Genomic DNA, 15,374 nt, shown 5'->3' on the forward strand with positions numbered 1-15,374 from the left:
CCGTGTTGTGATTGAGGTCAGTCATATTTTGCTTCATTTGTCTGTTTCGCGTTGATGTTTCTGATTTGATTTATGTTACTTTGTGTTATATTTACTTTACGTTGTCGTATCGTTTATCTGTCAAACAATATCATCGCGACATTTAAACATGACATGATGTTTAAAAAATTGACAATGAGATACAAACCTAATCATAGTAAATCAAATGTGTGGTCACCCATTAATAGGTTTAAAGGTGGTTTAGCACCATAATGACTAGATGATGACACTTGCAATTAATAATGTATTATTTTAGTATTTAAGGATCATCGAATATGTCTTTAAACCTCGACCATGTACTTCTCCAAATTAAGAACTATAAATAAATAACCTCTAAAAAGTTCATTGGCCCAAAAGATACAGATCCACACATCTGGCCCAACTATAAATGTAGCTCATCAAAGTATCAAACAGCCTGAGCCAGGCCCATTTTCCAAGTGTCAGCCCAACAGCAGGTTACTCGTCTCAACTCTCAAGCTAAGCAGTTCCTGAAACATTCTATAGATTTATCATTTATATACCATAAGGTCTAACAAACATGTAGTCTAAATGTGTATATTATTTATATAAATATAACAAATATGTAATTACATAATAAATAAATACTGTGATATGTATTATTATGATAAAAGCAACTAAATAATACATATTATGTTTTATATATAAAAATTATACTTATATGTGTACATATAAAATTTAGATGAATAAGAAACAATAAACATGCCGAGCTCGAATTTTAATCATAGAGCTTGATTTTTTTAAACATGGGTCAAAGACTAAAGAAAAAATTACACCGTTGGTCCTTGTGGTTTCTGCTAAATTTCAATGTCGGGTACTAATAGTTTTTTGTTGCAACATTAGGTATTAACGTTCTAATTTGTCACAATGTTAAGTACTAAAGCCAAACCTTGCTAACTTTTTTGTTAAATATTACTAAAATGCCCTTTAAAAACTAGAGGGTCTATTTTTTTAATTAACTATAAACGACTAATATAATCTAAAGTAATATTTTCTTCTTCTTCTTTTTTTTTTTTTTTTTTTTTTGTGTAACATAACTAGTTTGCTAAGGGTCAAAAAAGTAAGTAAGTTTATAGCAACATGTATTGACCTGATTGATAATAAAGCAATGTGTTTTGTTCATTCTCCTGACTCGTGACTTAAGAAGACGGGCGGTAGTGGTGCTGTTATTTTAATCATCTGCAAAAACAAACTCTGTAAATCTAAATATTCAATCAGGTTAAATGATTAAAGTTGTTATATTCCAAAAATTTAAAAGATAGAATACTTTGAAAGTTGAAAACTAGAAACATTTGTTCTGTTTTTGTATATGGAGGCACTAAATTTGACATTTCAAATTTAGAAAGTAGAATTCGTTAAGAAGAGAAAGGGTCAAATGGGGTTGAACAGGTCGTAGGTGACCCGGAGTGTATTCTTACAACCTCTCAGATGGCTTTATACAAGATATTTAGATTAGTATTTAAATTAATACATTTTGGAAATTATATTCAAAACATTAAATATTTACAAAGGGTGTACCTATTGGCACACCCAAATGCCTATATACACACCAAAAAGGGCTTTTTTGTCCTATATGCACACCCTGCAGTGTCGAGCTGTGGCCAAAGCGCGGCGTTTTGGTCCAGTCAACCAGACAAAAGACTGACGGGTGTCTGACGGGTATGTTGACCGGATCAAAACGCCGAGCTTTGGCCGCGTTTTGGTCCTGTCAACCAGACAAAAGACTGACGGGTGTCTGACGGGTATGTTGACCGGATCAAAACGCCGAGCTTTGGCCGCGTTTTGGTCCTGTCAACCACACAAAAGACTGACCGGGTGTCTGGTTGACAGGACCAAAACGCAACCAAAGCTCTGCATTTTAGTCCGGTCAACAGACCCGTCAGACACCTGTCAGTCTTTGTCTGGTTGACCGGACCAAAACACCGCGCTTTGGCCACAACTCGACACTGTAGGGTGTGCATATAGGACAAAAAAAACCCTTTTTGGGCTGACTATCTACACACCAAGTGTGCAAATAGTCTCCCATAAAAGTAAAATGCAAGAGAGACAAAAAAATGTTTGTGGTCAACCCAACAACCCATTTTGGCATAAATTACCATTCTGATCCTTAACCCTACACGCCTGAACAACCAGACCCATAGAGCTTGTGTTCACTTATTGCTGCCAATTTGGTATTATTTTCTTTTTGCATTTTCACATGCAATGCAATGTCAAAACAATGGTTTAATGAGGTAATGGCAGAGATAATAACTCAAGATTTTAAAACTAAAAAAATAAAGCAGAACCTTGATCACAGAAAGCATAACAGAGAATCATATATATAACAATTTGAGCGTATAATTCCAGGAATACCTCATTTGTCATTGGATGACAAAGAACTAATTGATGAGCATGCAAGTAGTACCCACAGTCTCCAGGAACAGGATTTGCAGGTCTGTGATACCCTCTAAAAAGATTAAACAACACAAAGCAATTACTACATATAGAGAACTTAATTAGTTATGCAGTGCAAACAAGCCGAGCGGCTTGCGAGCTGCTCGGTGAAACTAGCCGAGCTTGAGCCTAAAATAAAGCTAGTTTATTAATTGAGCCCAAGCTTGAGCCTGGCATGTGAAGCTCATCAGGCTCAATTAATTTTTGTTAATTATATTATCCTTTATTTAAAGTTGTCTAGTAAACGAGCCGAGGCTGAGCCCGAGCTTCACTTATCAAGCGTGCGAGCCTAAACGAGTCTATTATTTATATTGTTTTTTATTTTAAAATATTAATTAATAGATAATAAACGAGCCGAGGGCTCGGCTCATTTGCGCCCTATGCTCAACAAACCAAGCAACTTTTATACTTCTGAAAATTTTATTTATTATGCCTCAATAAACCAAGCAACTTTATACTTCTAAAACTACAAAACTAAAACATAATTAATTATGATCAATAAACCAAGAATATTGATGTCTGACCGTTGAGGAGGACAAAATAAAACTTTATAGAAGTTGGGATAAATGTATGTACCCATCTTCGGCAAATGTTTCATCTACAGTTTCAGGCACAGCGCATTGTGGTTTCCCACCAGTTAGATAAAGCGGATCACCTGCCAAGAAGATATGCAAAAACCATTAATAATATAAATTCCAAAAAGAGTTGTAATATACTGCCTTTTTCTATCTAAATCATTAGCTCTCTAGATGATTTAACAAACTTATGAGCATTATTAAGCACCTTGATTTGGGTCATAATTTTCTTTGATTTGACACCTAATTTTCATGTCCATATAATTTATTGTGAAGAAAAAAAGGTTTCTTATAGAAAAAAGGAGTAAATTACTGTTTTGGCCCCTGTGGCTTAGCCAGTTTAACCATTTCAGCCCAAAAAGGAATCTTTTAACATATCAGACCCCGAGGTTGCATTTTATAACGGTTTTGGACCCTTACACTAACTTTGTTACTTTTTTGCAGTTAAGTGTAAGGGTAATTAGGTCATTACATACCTTAGGGGCTATTTTTGATAATTACAAAGTTCATTTAATATTTCGAGAGATTATTAATGCAATTACTCAAATTTTTTTTATTATTTCGTTATTTTCATGATTATTATTTAACAAAATACATTTTAAATATACAAATAAATATGTACTTTCATTAACTGTTTATTTTTATAAAAGTTGTTTTAGAAAATAATTTGTTATTTTATATTTTGTTTAAACCATCTATTGTTTTTAAAGTTGTTCCTTTTTAAACCATTTGTTTTTTAAAATCGTTCTTTTTAAAGTCGTTTTGTCTTTTAAAGTTTTTTAAACACTTCATTTTATACCATTCTTTTTAAAATCATTTATTTTTTAAACATTTACTCACTTTTTTAAGTCGTTCATTTATTAAATTTAACAAAAAGACGTGGATAAAAACAAAAGAAATGTAATATTTGAAAAAAAAAAGAAACATTCTAATAAAAAGTTTGCAAAAGATCGTTTATTTTTCAAACTTTTTTTCGAATTGTTAATTTCTTTTTCAAATCTTTCATTTCTTTGGACTGTTTGTTTATTAAAAATTCCTTATTTTTTTAACCTTTTGTTTATTAAATTCTTGCGTTGTTAACTTATTTTTTAAGGCTTTGTTTTTTAATAAACGCCATTTTTTTAATCTTCATTTTTTAAACCACTTGTTCGTTCAAAATTGACCTTTTTAAATTCTTTCAATTTTTGAAATCGTTCATTTTCTGAAGTTCTTTTTCCCTAATGGCTATAAGTAAACTGAATACAAAGTTTCAAAAAGAGTTAATTACTGTTTTCATCCCTGTGGTTTGTCAAAAATCACTATTTCAGTCCATTAGTTTAAAAATTGTGATTTCAGTCCCTGTGGTTTCACTTTCGTATCCATTTCAATCCATTATTCTGTTAAGTACAGGGACTAAAATGGTTACGAGGTGGACTGAAATGGTTACGAAAGTGAAACCACAGGGACTGAAATCGCAATTTTTTAACTAATGGACTGAAATAGTGATTTTTGACAAACCACAGGGACGAAAACAATAATTAACTCTTTCAAAAAATGAACGATTTCAAAAACGGTTCTAAAAGGAACGATTTAAAAAGAAACGCTTTTATAAATTAACGACTTAAATAAACGAATTATTTAAAAAATGATTTTAAAACGAACGGTATAAAATGAATCGTTTGAAAAAAACTTTAGAAGACAAACAACTTTAAAAAGAACGATTTTAATAAACAAGTGGTTTAAAATGAATAATTTTAAAAACGATACTGTTTAAAAAAAAGGCTAAAAAACAAATGATTTTAAAGACGACGTTTATAAAAAACAAACGCTTAATGAAAATACAGATTTATGTGTATATATAAAACATATTTTGTTAAATAATAATCATGAAAATAACGAAATAATAAAAAAAAAAACTTGAGTAATTGCATTAATAATCTCTTAAATATTAAAAGAACTTTGTAATTATCAAAAAAAGCCCCTAAGGTATATAATTACCTAATTACCCTTACACTTAACTGCAAAAAAAGTAACAAAGTTAGTGTCAGGGGCCAAAACCGTTATAAAATGCAACATCGGGGTCTGATATGTTAAAAGATTCCTTTTTAGGCTGAAATGGTTAAACTGGCTAAACCACAGGGGCCAAAACAGTAATTTACTCTAGAAAAAAAGGGACATTAAATCAAAATGAAACATATTAACAAGTCAGGGTTTTAAAAGCAAACCTATCAAAGGGTGTCCAATGAACGAAAGATGAATTCGGATTTGGTGGGGCCTACCAGATTGAATCTCCACCTACTCACATTGCCAAAAAAAACAACACAAAAGCATAAATATCAGCATTGACTAAAAAAATTAAAGATTATATAACTTCTTTTAGTGTCAGGGTAAAAGAAAATGTCTTTAGAGTACCTGAACATATAATATCCCTATATAATCATTATATGTTTATGATTTGTTTCGAACACATTAATGATGACTGACAGTCTTATTTTTTTCAGTATATTATGCTGTCCATAAGATTTGTTTAACTAAGTAAAATACATATTTATTGAGACTGGATAAATCATAACCCCTGAATATATATGTATACATATAGACACACGCATACATGTACATATAACTATATATCACACACACAACTCTACTATTGATATCCCAGCAGCACCTGAACAACTGTGAGGTTATTCTGTACATCTCTCTTCAAAACATGAACTTTGCTCAATGCTGGTTTCCCTATATAGAAAGAGACATAACAAAGGATCAGCCAAAAGATTATCATCGACCATTTTTTATTCTTTTCAAATTTATTATAGTATGTAATTTCCTAAGGTAAACATTAGTGACCAACAAGTATGTGCTTATATAGCGAGAAACCTGAAGGAGAAGCAACATATAATCCTTTAGCAACACCAGAATATTTCACTGTTCCAATTGGCTCATCAATCACAGCCTGTAACATGATGCGTTTATGTTGTGATACTTTGATTCTAGAAAAACGATAAGCATGAAGATTTCAGATAAAACAATGGTTAATCTTTATTAAAAAAAGGCAAATTGGAAATAAATAATCCCACCTTTTTAACTTTGGCCGATAATAATCCCAAGTCAGTTATTAGCCGATAATAATCCGAACGGGTCAATTTTTTTTTGTAAAATAGTCCGCCGTTAAAATAGCTTAACGGAGTTAAGTTTTTTTCCGAATTACAAACCGATGTTTTAGGGCTTTTGATCAAAACGAGGATACGAGTCGATTGATGTAAAACTTACCTCGAAATTGTGCTCGAAATGGGTTGATTTTTTGTTAATTGGAATTTAAACACCCGAATTGAAGCACCGTTTTCGTGGGTTGAGGGCAGTATTTTGAGGTAAGTTTTATATCAATCAACTCGTATCCTCGTTCCGATCAAAAGCCTTAAAACATCGGTTTGTAATTCGGAAAAAAACTTAACTCCGTTAAGCTATTTTAACGGTGGACTATTTTACAAAAAAAAATTGACCAGTTCGGATTATTATTGGCTAATAACCGACTTGGGATTATTATCGGCCAAATTGAGAAAGTTGGGATTATTTATTTCCAATTTGCCCTAAAAAGAATTAAAAGAAACAGATCTGTTCAGAACAATCACCTCGTCCTCGTTTATAATTCCACTTGCTAGTGCCCTGTATATCTTTGACATTTTTCCGACCTTATTGACCTCATTGTCAATTTTTCTGCCGACATAAAGATTTTCTTATCAAATCTCAGAAGTTACCAACTACACAAAATTACAAATGCATCAACATCAAAATAAATTATTTTCTTCCCTAACCTGTTATTGGAAACTGCTGACGTTTTGTCAGCAAAAAGAGCTGCAAGCCGAGTTTTTGCAAGCTTTGTTTTCGCACAAAGTAATATTCCTATCAGGGAAGGAACGAAGACGAATGATCATACATTATCAAGATTCAAGACCATAAACAACTGTCTAAATTAGAATAAAACCAATAATATATGAATGCCGTGCACCACATAAGGGTCAATTTGAAATCACCTAACTTCTTCAATGAACTTCTGGAACGTTCACGAACTGTTCGTGAACTTGTTCAGCAGGAAGGTCGTCTATTTAATAACGAACGAACATGAACACAATTTTGTGTTCATTAAACGAACGAACATTGACACATGTTTTGTTTGTTTATGTCCGTTTCAATTTAAATACACAAGCAGTTATATTTATATAAACATTGAACATAAAAGGAACTTTCTAACTACTTATATAAATATAACTAATTGGTAATTGGGCTTTCTAGTAATAAAAATGGGGTTTCCAATGGAATTTATCGTAATTAATCACTAATATATATAAAAAAGATTACTTTATGTCTTTATGTTCGTTTATGTTTAGTAAATTATGTTCATTTATGTTTCTTTAATTATGTTCATTTGTGTTGTTTATTGTTTGTTAAATTATCTTCGTTTAAGTTTGTTTTTTATGTTCGTTTACATTCGTGAACTGTTCGTTTAGGTTTTAAACAAACGGACATAAATAAACACGACTACACGAGCATGCCCATTTTCTTAATAAATGAACATGAACAAAAAAATGTGTTTGATTATACATTCGTGTTCGTGTTCGGTTAAAGTTAAATGAACAAACACAAACATGCCTCTGTTCGTGTTCGTTTGGTTCATTTACAGGCCTAAACTTCTGTTTACTTGTATCAATTCCTAAAATCACACACTATCTAGATTTGCCTTTAATATAAAAGAATGTTACCTGATGTCCCTCTTCCAAGCCTATGAACTGGAACAGGGCATAATTCTCGATCCGGTACTAACGATTCTTGATTCTTTATACGCCATTGGAGTTGTGTAAGGACAGTTCGCTGCTGAAACAGTCCACCGGGTAAAACTTGTAGACCAGATGGTTTGTTTAGCGCAATCTGAACACATTACACGAACATCTAAGCTGATAGCCCGACATATTTATATAGCATTAATAACAAATAAGATAAATTGAGAAAGCAGAAGTTTAAGATCAAGTACCAAATGATCATCTTCAAATAAAACCTCGAGCAAGTATGGTGCGTACGGTTCTTTCCATGGACGTCTGTGATATACTAGTTCTGTGCCGATTCTAACATATACAAACAGTGTCAAAATGTAATGAGTAAACTGCCATTTTGGTCCCTGAGGTTTGGTCACTTTTGCCACTTTAGTCCAAAACTCAAATCTTTTGCATCTGGGTCCCTGTGGTTTCAGTTTTATTGCCATTTTGGTCCAAAAATGAAATCAGTTCATATTTGTCTTATAAAATCCTGCAATTTTGTCATTTTCCTCAGGGGCAAATCAGGTCATATTTGTCTTATAAAATATGGTATTTATTTATAAAAAAGAAATGATCATTTTGCCCCTGCGAAAAAGGACAAAATAGCAGGATTTTATAAGACAAATATGACCTGATTTCATTTTTGGACCAAAATGGCAATAAAACTGAAACCACAGGGACCCAGATGCAAAAGATTTGAGTTTTGGACTAAAGTGGCAAAAGTGACCAAACCTCAGGGACCAAAATGGCAGTTTACTCAAATGTAATTAATCATCTTTTATGGTACACATCAAAATAATGTGTTTATTGCTGGTAGGATGGTAACCTGAGAACGGTGTTTGGATCAGTGACAACTGTTCCGTTGACTGTTATCTGCAAGCCACAAAAGCCGTCACTTGAAGAAACGCTATATTCTTTGATACTCAGTCAAAGGTGAAACTGTAACAGGCTAACAGCAATTTGCAGATACCAACCTGACCGTTTTCGATTCTCTGCAACCAACTGCTCCATGTTTAGCACTACGAAGAAGCAACATATACCATACATTCATGTAATTGGCTTATATACATTCTATCCCATATTTGTTAATAGCGAATGGCGGATGACAGCAACAAGCTACCTATACACTACGTAGCCATAGCAATGAAAAAGCGGGCGCTATTTTATGTTTAGCGATACACTAGAAGATAGTTTTAGGAATATTTTATATGTATATTAAAAAGGAAAATTCTGCTATTTTATAGGCATATGTTATCGCTATCAAGGTTTAAAAGAACGGAAACGAGTTTCGAGGCGTTTTCCCTTCGCCTCAAGAGGTGTAAGGCCGAGGTGGTATTAATAAATAAATAAATAAATAAATATAAAAATTATATATATTATAAAAATAATAATACTAACTAATTTCATCATCAGATTCATCAAAATCATCAAAAACACACTTAGAAAAGACATGAAATGCTTGAAATTGACACAAAAAGTCAAAACCATCAAAAACAGCTATCAAAATCCCCTGAGGCGCAACTTTCTTAGCGCCTCAGCCCCTTTGAGGCACATATACATTAAAAACACCATGAGGCGCGCCTCAGACTCGTTTTTTGGCCGTTTCGCCTCGAGGCGCCCCTGAGACTCGTTTTTTGGCCGTTTCGCCTCGAGGCGCACGCCTCAAACGTTTTTTAAAACCATGATCGCTATTTATATTTGAAAAAAAAACTATAATCCCGCTATTTCCACGCTATGGAGGCGCCAAAATCAGATTGCGACCTATAATCGCATCGCCACGCTAAACGCTATAGCGAGCGCTATGCTCGCTATTAACAACTATGTTCTATCCTACAGTTACATTTACAATAATGCAAAAACTAAGTAAAAAAAGAAAAAAAGAATGGTGTAAGAATTGGCTTATCCCTGGTTCATCTTTCAATGTTAAATATGCACATATTTTTTACTGCTGATTGAACCTAGAGATAGGATGTGTGGCAAACGAACCCGAACCTGGTGCGCAAACCTTAAACATATATACCGTCTACCCGAACCATACATGTAAGCATTTTCTTTATATTTTTATTTATTTTGTCTATGGTAACAGAATAATCTACCAATTCACTAATTTGTAGTCTTTATACTTGTATTTTCCTAGGGTAACAAAATTATATAACAGTAAGAAATGTATTTGAGTGAAATTATGAAACCCTAAAAATGCTTACCCTAGAGCAGGAGCTGAAGATTGATGCCTGAGAGAGTAATACTCAATCAATGTTAAACCTGCACAATCAGAGGCTTGAGTTTTAATCGTACAACACATGTATAGATAGAGAGATATACCGGAATCAGGTGACCGGACAAGATCACGGTAAGTTAGACCGTCGTTATACTCCGGCCAAGGTTCACCAAATGTCGCCGGAGATGGACTATTCGTTGACATTATTGTTATGCGAAACGAGTCGCTAGGGGAAGAACAACGTCATTATTAGGGGACTAGGGGTGGTTCACTAGTGATAGAATCTATCAGTTCCACTATCCAATCAAGTCATGCCATGTGCACAACCAATATTCTATCACTAGTGATAGAAATGTAGAGGGGGTGGTATCACTAGTGATGGTATCACAACCTTTTTTATTTATTCCATCAGTGTACAACTCCTCAGCACAGAGTACAACCCACCATACACAAAGTTCCAAAGTTCAACGCGTGACCACCACAACGCGTTAACTCTTCCACGCGTGGTGGATTGAGTGGCGGTCGTGTATAACGGCGTGGTGGAATTCTATCACGGAAAAAAAAAAGCCCACCCCGGGTCCTCTTACTACTAGCCTTGAAAATAATAACTGAATTTGCAAACAATGAAAATCAAATTATTAATTTTCTAAAAAGAAATTAGTTTTTGCGTCTGTGTTTTAGTGGTTTTAATCACTTTCCAAAATCAAAAAGTTTAACGTCCTCCCTAACCACTCATTTTATAACGTTTTGAGTCCAAATTTTAACACTTGTACTTCTGATTTTGGAAGTAGTTAAAATCACCAAAACACAGGGACTCAAAATATTATAAAATGAGCGGTTAGAGACTCTAGGCGTTAAATTTTTTTATTTTGAAAACCACTAAAACATAGGGACTTAAAAAGTAATTTACTCTTTTCTAAATATTTTTTGTAAAAAATATTGATAAAAGGCTAACTAGACTTGCATCCGCGCTAAGAGATGGAATAACGTCTTTTCTCACGATGCAATTGGTTATTTTTTAACAGTTCTATAACTAATGCATGATCGGCTTCTTTGTTCAGCTAACGCATTTTTGTATGGTTATCGTTTCTAAACTTATTTATGGTGAAACAACAGATCTAACACCTTTATTACTATATATTTTAACAATTTTATTGTGTTTTTGAAAACATTATTGATTCTTATAATAAATTTTAACTTTTAGAGTGACCACCGTAAATGCATTAGGTTTTTAATGTTTTTTTTTTTTAATTGAGTGAATTAAAGAGCAAGTGATGGGTTAAATAGGAAGGTTAAAATTGTTTAATAAATATGTAACTCAAAGAAACAACTTTGAACAAGGAGTTTCAAGTTGCATTTTAAGGAAGTAGAATAATGTTGATAATCTCATAACCACTTATATTACACAACATACAAAAAGACTCTGCAACACTTGTATACATGTTTTGGCCAATACAATCAAAACTTCAAGAAACTGGCCTAACAGCCTGCAAAGACTCCGAGTCCCACTCGACAGGCTCGCCACAACGTCCACCCGTAACCGCTACTTCATGGGTCGCGTCAGCCTTCGCTTTAAGCCGGTACCGTTCAGCTCTAGAACCAATCACCTGACCCAAAACAGAAGCTGCAATAGTAAAAGCCATGGCGGATTTGGGCATCAAAACCGACTTTCTAAGCATGCCTATAAATGGAACCGCAGCATGAACCGCCACAAACCACGACGGTGAGAATTTTTCAGTGTGCTCTCTCCATATCCCTAATGGGACATTCGCCGCCATGCCCATGGCTCCGATCACGAGCACTTTTGCAGACAGTGGTTGGGGCCGTAGGTTCTTTGCAAAGGCGGTTTTTGATAGAGCCGCCCTAGCCGCCATGATGACCGGTGGGCACCGGTCAAACATGCCTGATGGCGGTTTAAGTGCTTTGGCCATAATTGGTAACACGTTAGTGACTGATCTGTAAGATTTGGCCATTGGGCATTTGCCGTTTTGTAACCACTCTTCACCCAATGCTTCATGACTGGAGTTTTTCTTGGATGGTTTGTGTTTTCGTTGATGATTCTTGAACATCTCGTTGAATGCGTCAAAACCGAAGGACCCGCCAAAACCCGAGAGACTGATTGTAGCTGCCCTGGCGGCTAAGGGATGGAACTGCTGTGGGGGTGGCTCGGACTTCACTTTTTGAGGACCGTGTGTTGATGGGTCGGAAAGTGGAACCACACCGTTTTGACTGTGGAAAAGCCTAAACGCCGAATCAAAACTGGGACCGTCCTCAAATATAGGACCTTTGGTTCCTCGTACCTGAACCATGAGAAAAGAAATTGTGAGAATAAATTCCGAAAAAGGGTATTTTGGTCATTTAAACTGTTTTCTTCACAATGTTCAAACTATCAAAGTGTTGACGACGTGTAAAGTGAAAACTACATAGACATTTGTACGTTTTGATGACCACATATTGTGGAAGAGAAAAAATAGAGGCGGTTATGCTGTTACATAACTGCTTCATGCATTACAGCAGGGCCGGCCCAACCCAAGTATTTTGAGGCTTGGGCTTTGGGCCTCCAAATAAACAGAGCCTCCAACTTTAAAAAAATTAGTAATAATTATATATAATATTTGGGCTGGGTTGCGATGGATATTATTGATGTATAGCAGGTTTGTAGGGGCGTTGCATATGGAGTATTGTATTTGGGCGGCAATTGCGATTTACGCAATTTTTTTAGGGAAAAAGGCCTCTAGTTTTTACTTCGCTTTAGGCCACCAAAATGGTTGAGCCAGCCCTGCATCACGGTTAAAGCAATATGTACATGTGTTTAAACGGTTCTCATAGTTGTTACTTAAAGTTGGTTTTGTATGGAGCTACTTTGTGTCTTTGTGATTGAGTATGTAACAACGAAAGATAACATACAAAACTTGTAATTGCAATAAAATTACTATACATGAAGATATGAATGGAAGGTAACCTACCGGCAATGGGATATGCACCGATGAAGAAAAGGAGAAATTAGTTGGCTCGTTAATGTTACGCAAAAATGGGCAACTAACAATGTTTTGTCGGGAAGTTGATGATTCCTCAGCCATGTTTCTATTTAAAAAGTTGATTTTCAACGCGACGTTGATCTGCACACAAAAAAGAAGGTAAATCAATCTCGGTTTGTAGCAACATTTCTCATAACAAGATCATAAAATGAAAAGAGGATACACAATCACACTTCAATAAACCAATTCAATCCAATGGATTCTCTAAACATTAAAGAACAAATATGTCTAAAAATATTAATCCCGACTATTGTGTGTGGCTGCTGCTTGTGAATTGTGATTGACTTTGAAAGTCAAAGATGAACTGTTTCGATTTCAAATTGATATGAATATCCTTAACTTTTGACATTATACTCAATCATCACATCAAAACATAACAAAATTCTCTATAAATAAAGAAAAAAGGTGTTAGAATTATGAAACAACATGTTACAATTACAGATTTAACAAATAGAAGTTTGACCATCAAAAGTCAAGAACATAATAATCACAAATTTCAGCTTCAACAAGCCATCAAATGGAACTAATTCCCAAATTCCTCAAAAACCCATCACACTTTAATCCAAAATTCAAAAAATTCAGCATCAAAAAGTTATCAATTCAAGTAACTAATCAACCCAATCCACAATTCCAATAAAAACCCAATAATAAATTCGTCTAAAACTTCAATTCAAACAAACCCCGCGATCAAAATAAACTAAAAAAGTATATCAAAAGGTGTAATTGATCATACCCTTGAAGATTATGAAGCAGATAGATGAATTGACCGAAAAAGTCAACGCAGAGGAGTTTAATTTTTGGGATCAAAAAGAGATGAAAGAATATAAAAAAATGGTGAATTGAGAATAGTAAAGGAAGAACAGGTGTTAAATATGGGTTATACAGTTACGAAGACAGAAGGAAACCCCCAAAACGACACCGTGGTGCACACACGCACTTGTTTGACTTTGACAATCGATGAGTTCTCCAGTTGATTTGGGTCAAATGTGGGGGGCTTTTTAAAGAGCAAGACCCATTCTTATTGCAGCTGCCTTGATTTGACAATTCACAAGTGGTTGGTGGAATGGTGGTTATACATGTTCTAGATGGATGCATCATGCACACCTAATGCCAATATTTTAATTTTAGTTTTAATTTATCATGAAAAATGTGCTTTTTTTTTTGCTTGATAATCTCACTAATGGAGTTACTTATATAAAAATTAGACTGAATTTCATGGATTGTCCTTTATCTTTATATCTATTTTCAGACGCTGTCCTTTATGTTCAAAATTGACGAGTTTTGTTCTTTATGTTTTCATATCATACACGTTTTGTCCTTTAGGCCTAACCCAGTTAGTTTTTTCAGTTAAATTTGGTCATGTGCTTTGCACATGAGGGCATTTTTGTCAATTCAAAGGTTGCAGAAGCTTTGAGCTGTAAATCTGCCGCTGAACTTACCTTTAAATTGACAAAAATGCCCTCATGTGCAAAGCATATGACCAAATTTAACTGAAAAAACTAACTGGGTTAGGTCTAAAGGACAAAATGTGTATGATATGAAAACATAAAAGACAAAACTCGTCAATTTTGAACATAAAGGACAGCGCCTGAAAATGGGTATAAAGATAAAGAACAATCCTTGAAATTCACTCTAAAAATTATTAAAATCACTTAAATAAAATTTATCATTGTAACCAATGGTGTGGTGGTCCATTGGTCTCGCGTTCAAGTTCACAAAAAAATTATCATAAAAATGTGTTTTTTCTTTCTAGTTTAAAAAATGGAAAACTTCTTGATATTCTCACTAATGGACTAATGTTTAAAATATTTTTGAACATTAAACAAAGTGCAGTCATCAGGTACACTCATTAGCAAAAGATCATTCATGTCTGCGATTGCAAATAGCGTTGGTGACTCAGCTCATCACCAATTCTAGAGGAAACTCATCGTTCGAAAACCCATTATGATAAAATCTCTTGCTCACGCATGACTTTTTGTCACCAACAAAAATCCAACCGATAAGCTCCTATAGATAAAATCATCGGGGTACCACTAGAGCACCCCTTTGGACCAATTTACTAATGTTGTTTTTCCTTTTTTTACAAACTCTCTTTTGTGTTATCATATCACTTTTTTCTATCTTAGTTTATTTTTAAAACAATCATATTTTCATTAAAAACTTATTCAAGATAATTTGATACTTGATATCGAACATGGCTTTAGTTTGAATGGCCTCAGATCAGGTCGAATATGCAAACATGTTTAACTAAATTGATTGGGTTTAA

The 15,374-nt window shown here is 34.1% G+C and overlaps 2 protein-coding genes across 5 annotated transcripts; both read right to left on the reverse strand.

Annotated features, from left to right (window-relative positions):
* Positions 1 to 220: 220 nt before the first annotated feature.
* LOC110872514 (RNA pseudouridine synthase 5) lies at positions 221 to 10,332 on the reverse strand. Of its 4 annotated transcripts, none has more exons than XM_022121313.2 (15): positions 10,175 to 10,332; positions 10,057 to 10,114; positions 8,827 to 8,854; positions 8,679 to 8,725; positions 8,071 to 8,161; positions 7,802 to 7,967; positions 6,857 to 6,944; positions 6,674 to 6,758; positions 5,922 to 5,997; positions 5,713 to 5,780; positions 5,270 to 5,339; positions 3,067 to 3,145; positions 2,410 to 2,503; positions 1,156 to 1,236; positions 221 to 531 (listed from the first exon to the last, which is right to left on the reverse strand). In XM_022121313.2, exons 1-14 carry the CDS (start codon positions 10,272 to 10,274, stop codon positions 1,177 to 1,179), a joined length of 1,110 nt encoding a protein of 369 aa, XP_021977005.1. In that variant the 5' UTR covers positions 10,275 to 10,332; the 3' UTR covers positions 221 to 531; positions 1,156 to 1,176. The 4 variants fall into 4 exon arrangements, with proteins under 4 accessions (XP_021977005.1, XP_021977006.1, XP_021977004.1 ...); XM_022121314.2 differs by having other exon boundaries at positions 221 to 539; positions 1,154 to 1,236; XM_022121312.2 differs by having other exon boundaries at positions 221 to 527; positions 1,148 to 1,236.
* Positions 10,333 to 11,368: 1,036 nt separating this feature from the next.
* LOC110872513 lies at positions 11,369 to 14,161 on the reverse strand. Its single transcript, XM_022121311.2, has 3 exons — positions 13,842 to 14,161; positions 13,037 to 13,189; positions 11,369 to 12,370 (listed from the first exon to the last, which is right to left on the reverse strand). The coding sequence occupies exons 2-3, from the start codon at positions 13,148 to 13,150 to the stop codon at positions 11,537 to 11,539; spliced, it is 948 nt and encodes a 315-aa protein (XP_021977003.1). The 5' UTR covers positions 13,151 to 13,189; positions 13,842 to 14,161; the 3' UTR covers positions 11,369 to 11,536.
* Between the last annotated feature and the right edge of the window lie 1,213 nt (positions 14,162 to 15,374).

This window comes from Helianthus annuus, chromosome 8 (assembly GCF_002127325.2).
Source record: "Helianthus annuus cultivar XRQ/B chromosome 8, HanXRQr2.0-SUNRISE, whole genome shotgun sequence".
NCBI classification, from domain to species: Eukaryota; Viridiplantae; Streptophyta; class Magnoliopsida; order Asterales; family Asteraceae; genus Helianthus; species Helianthus annuus.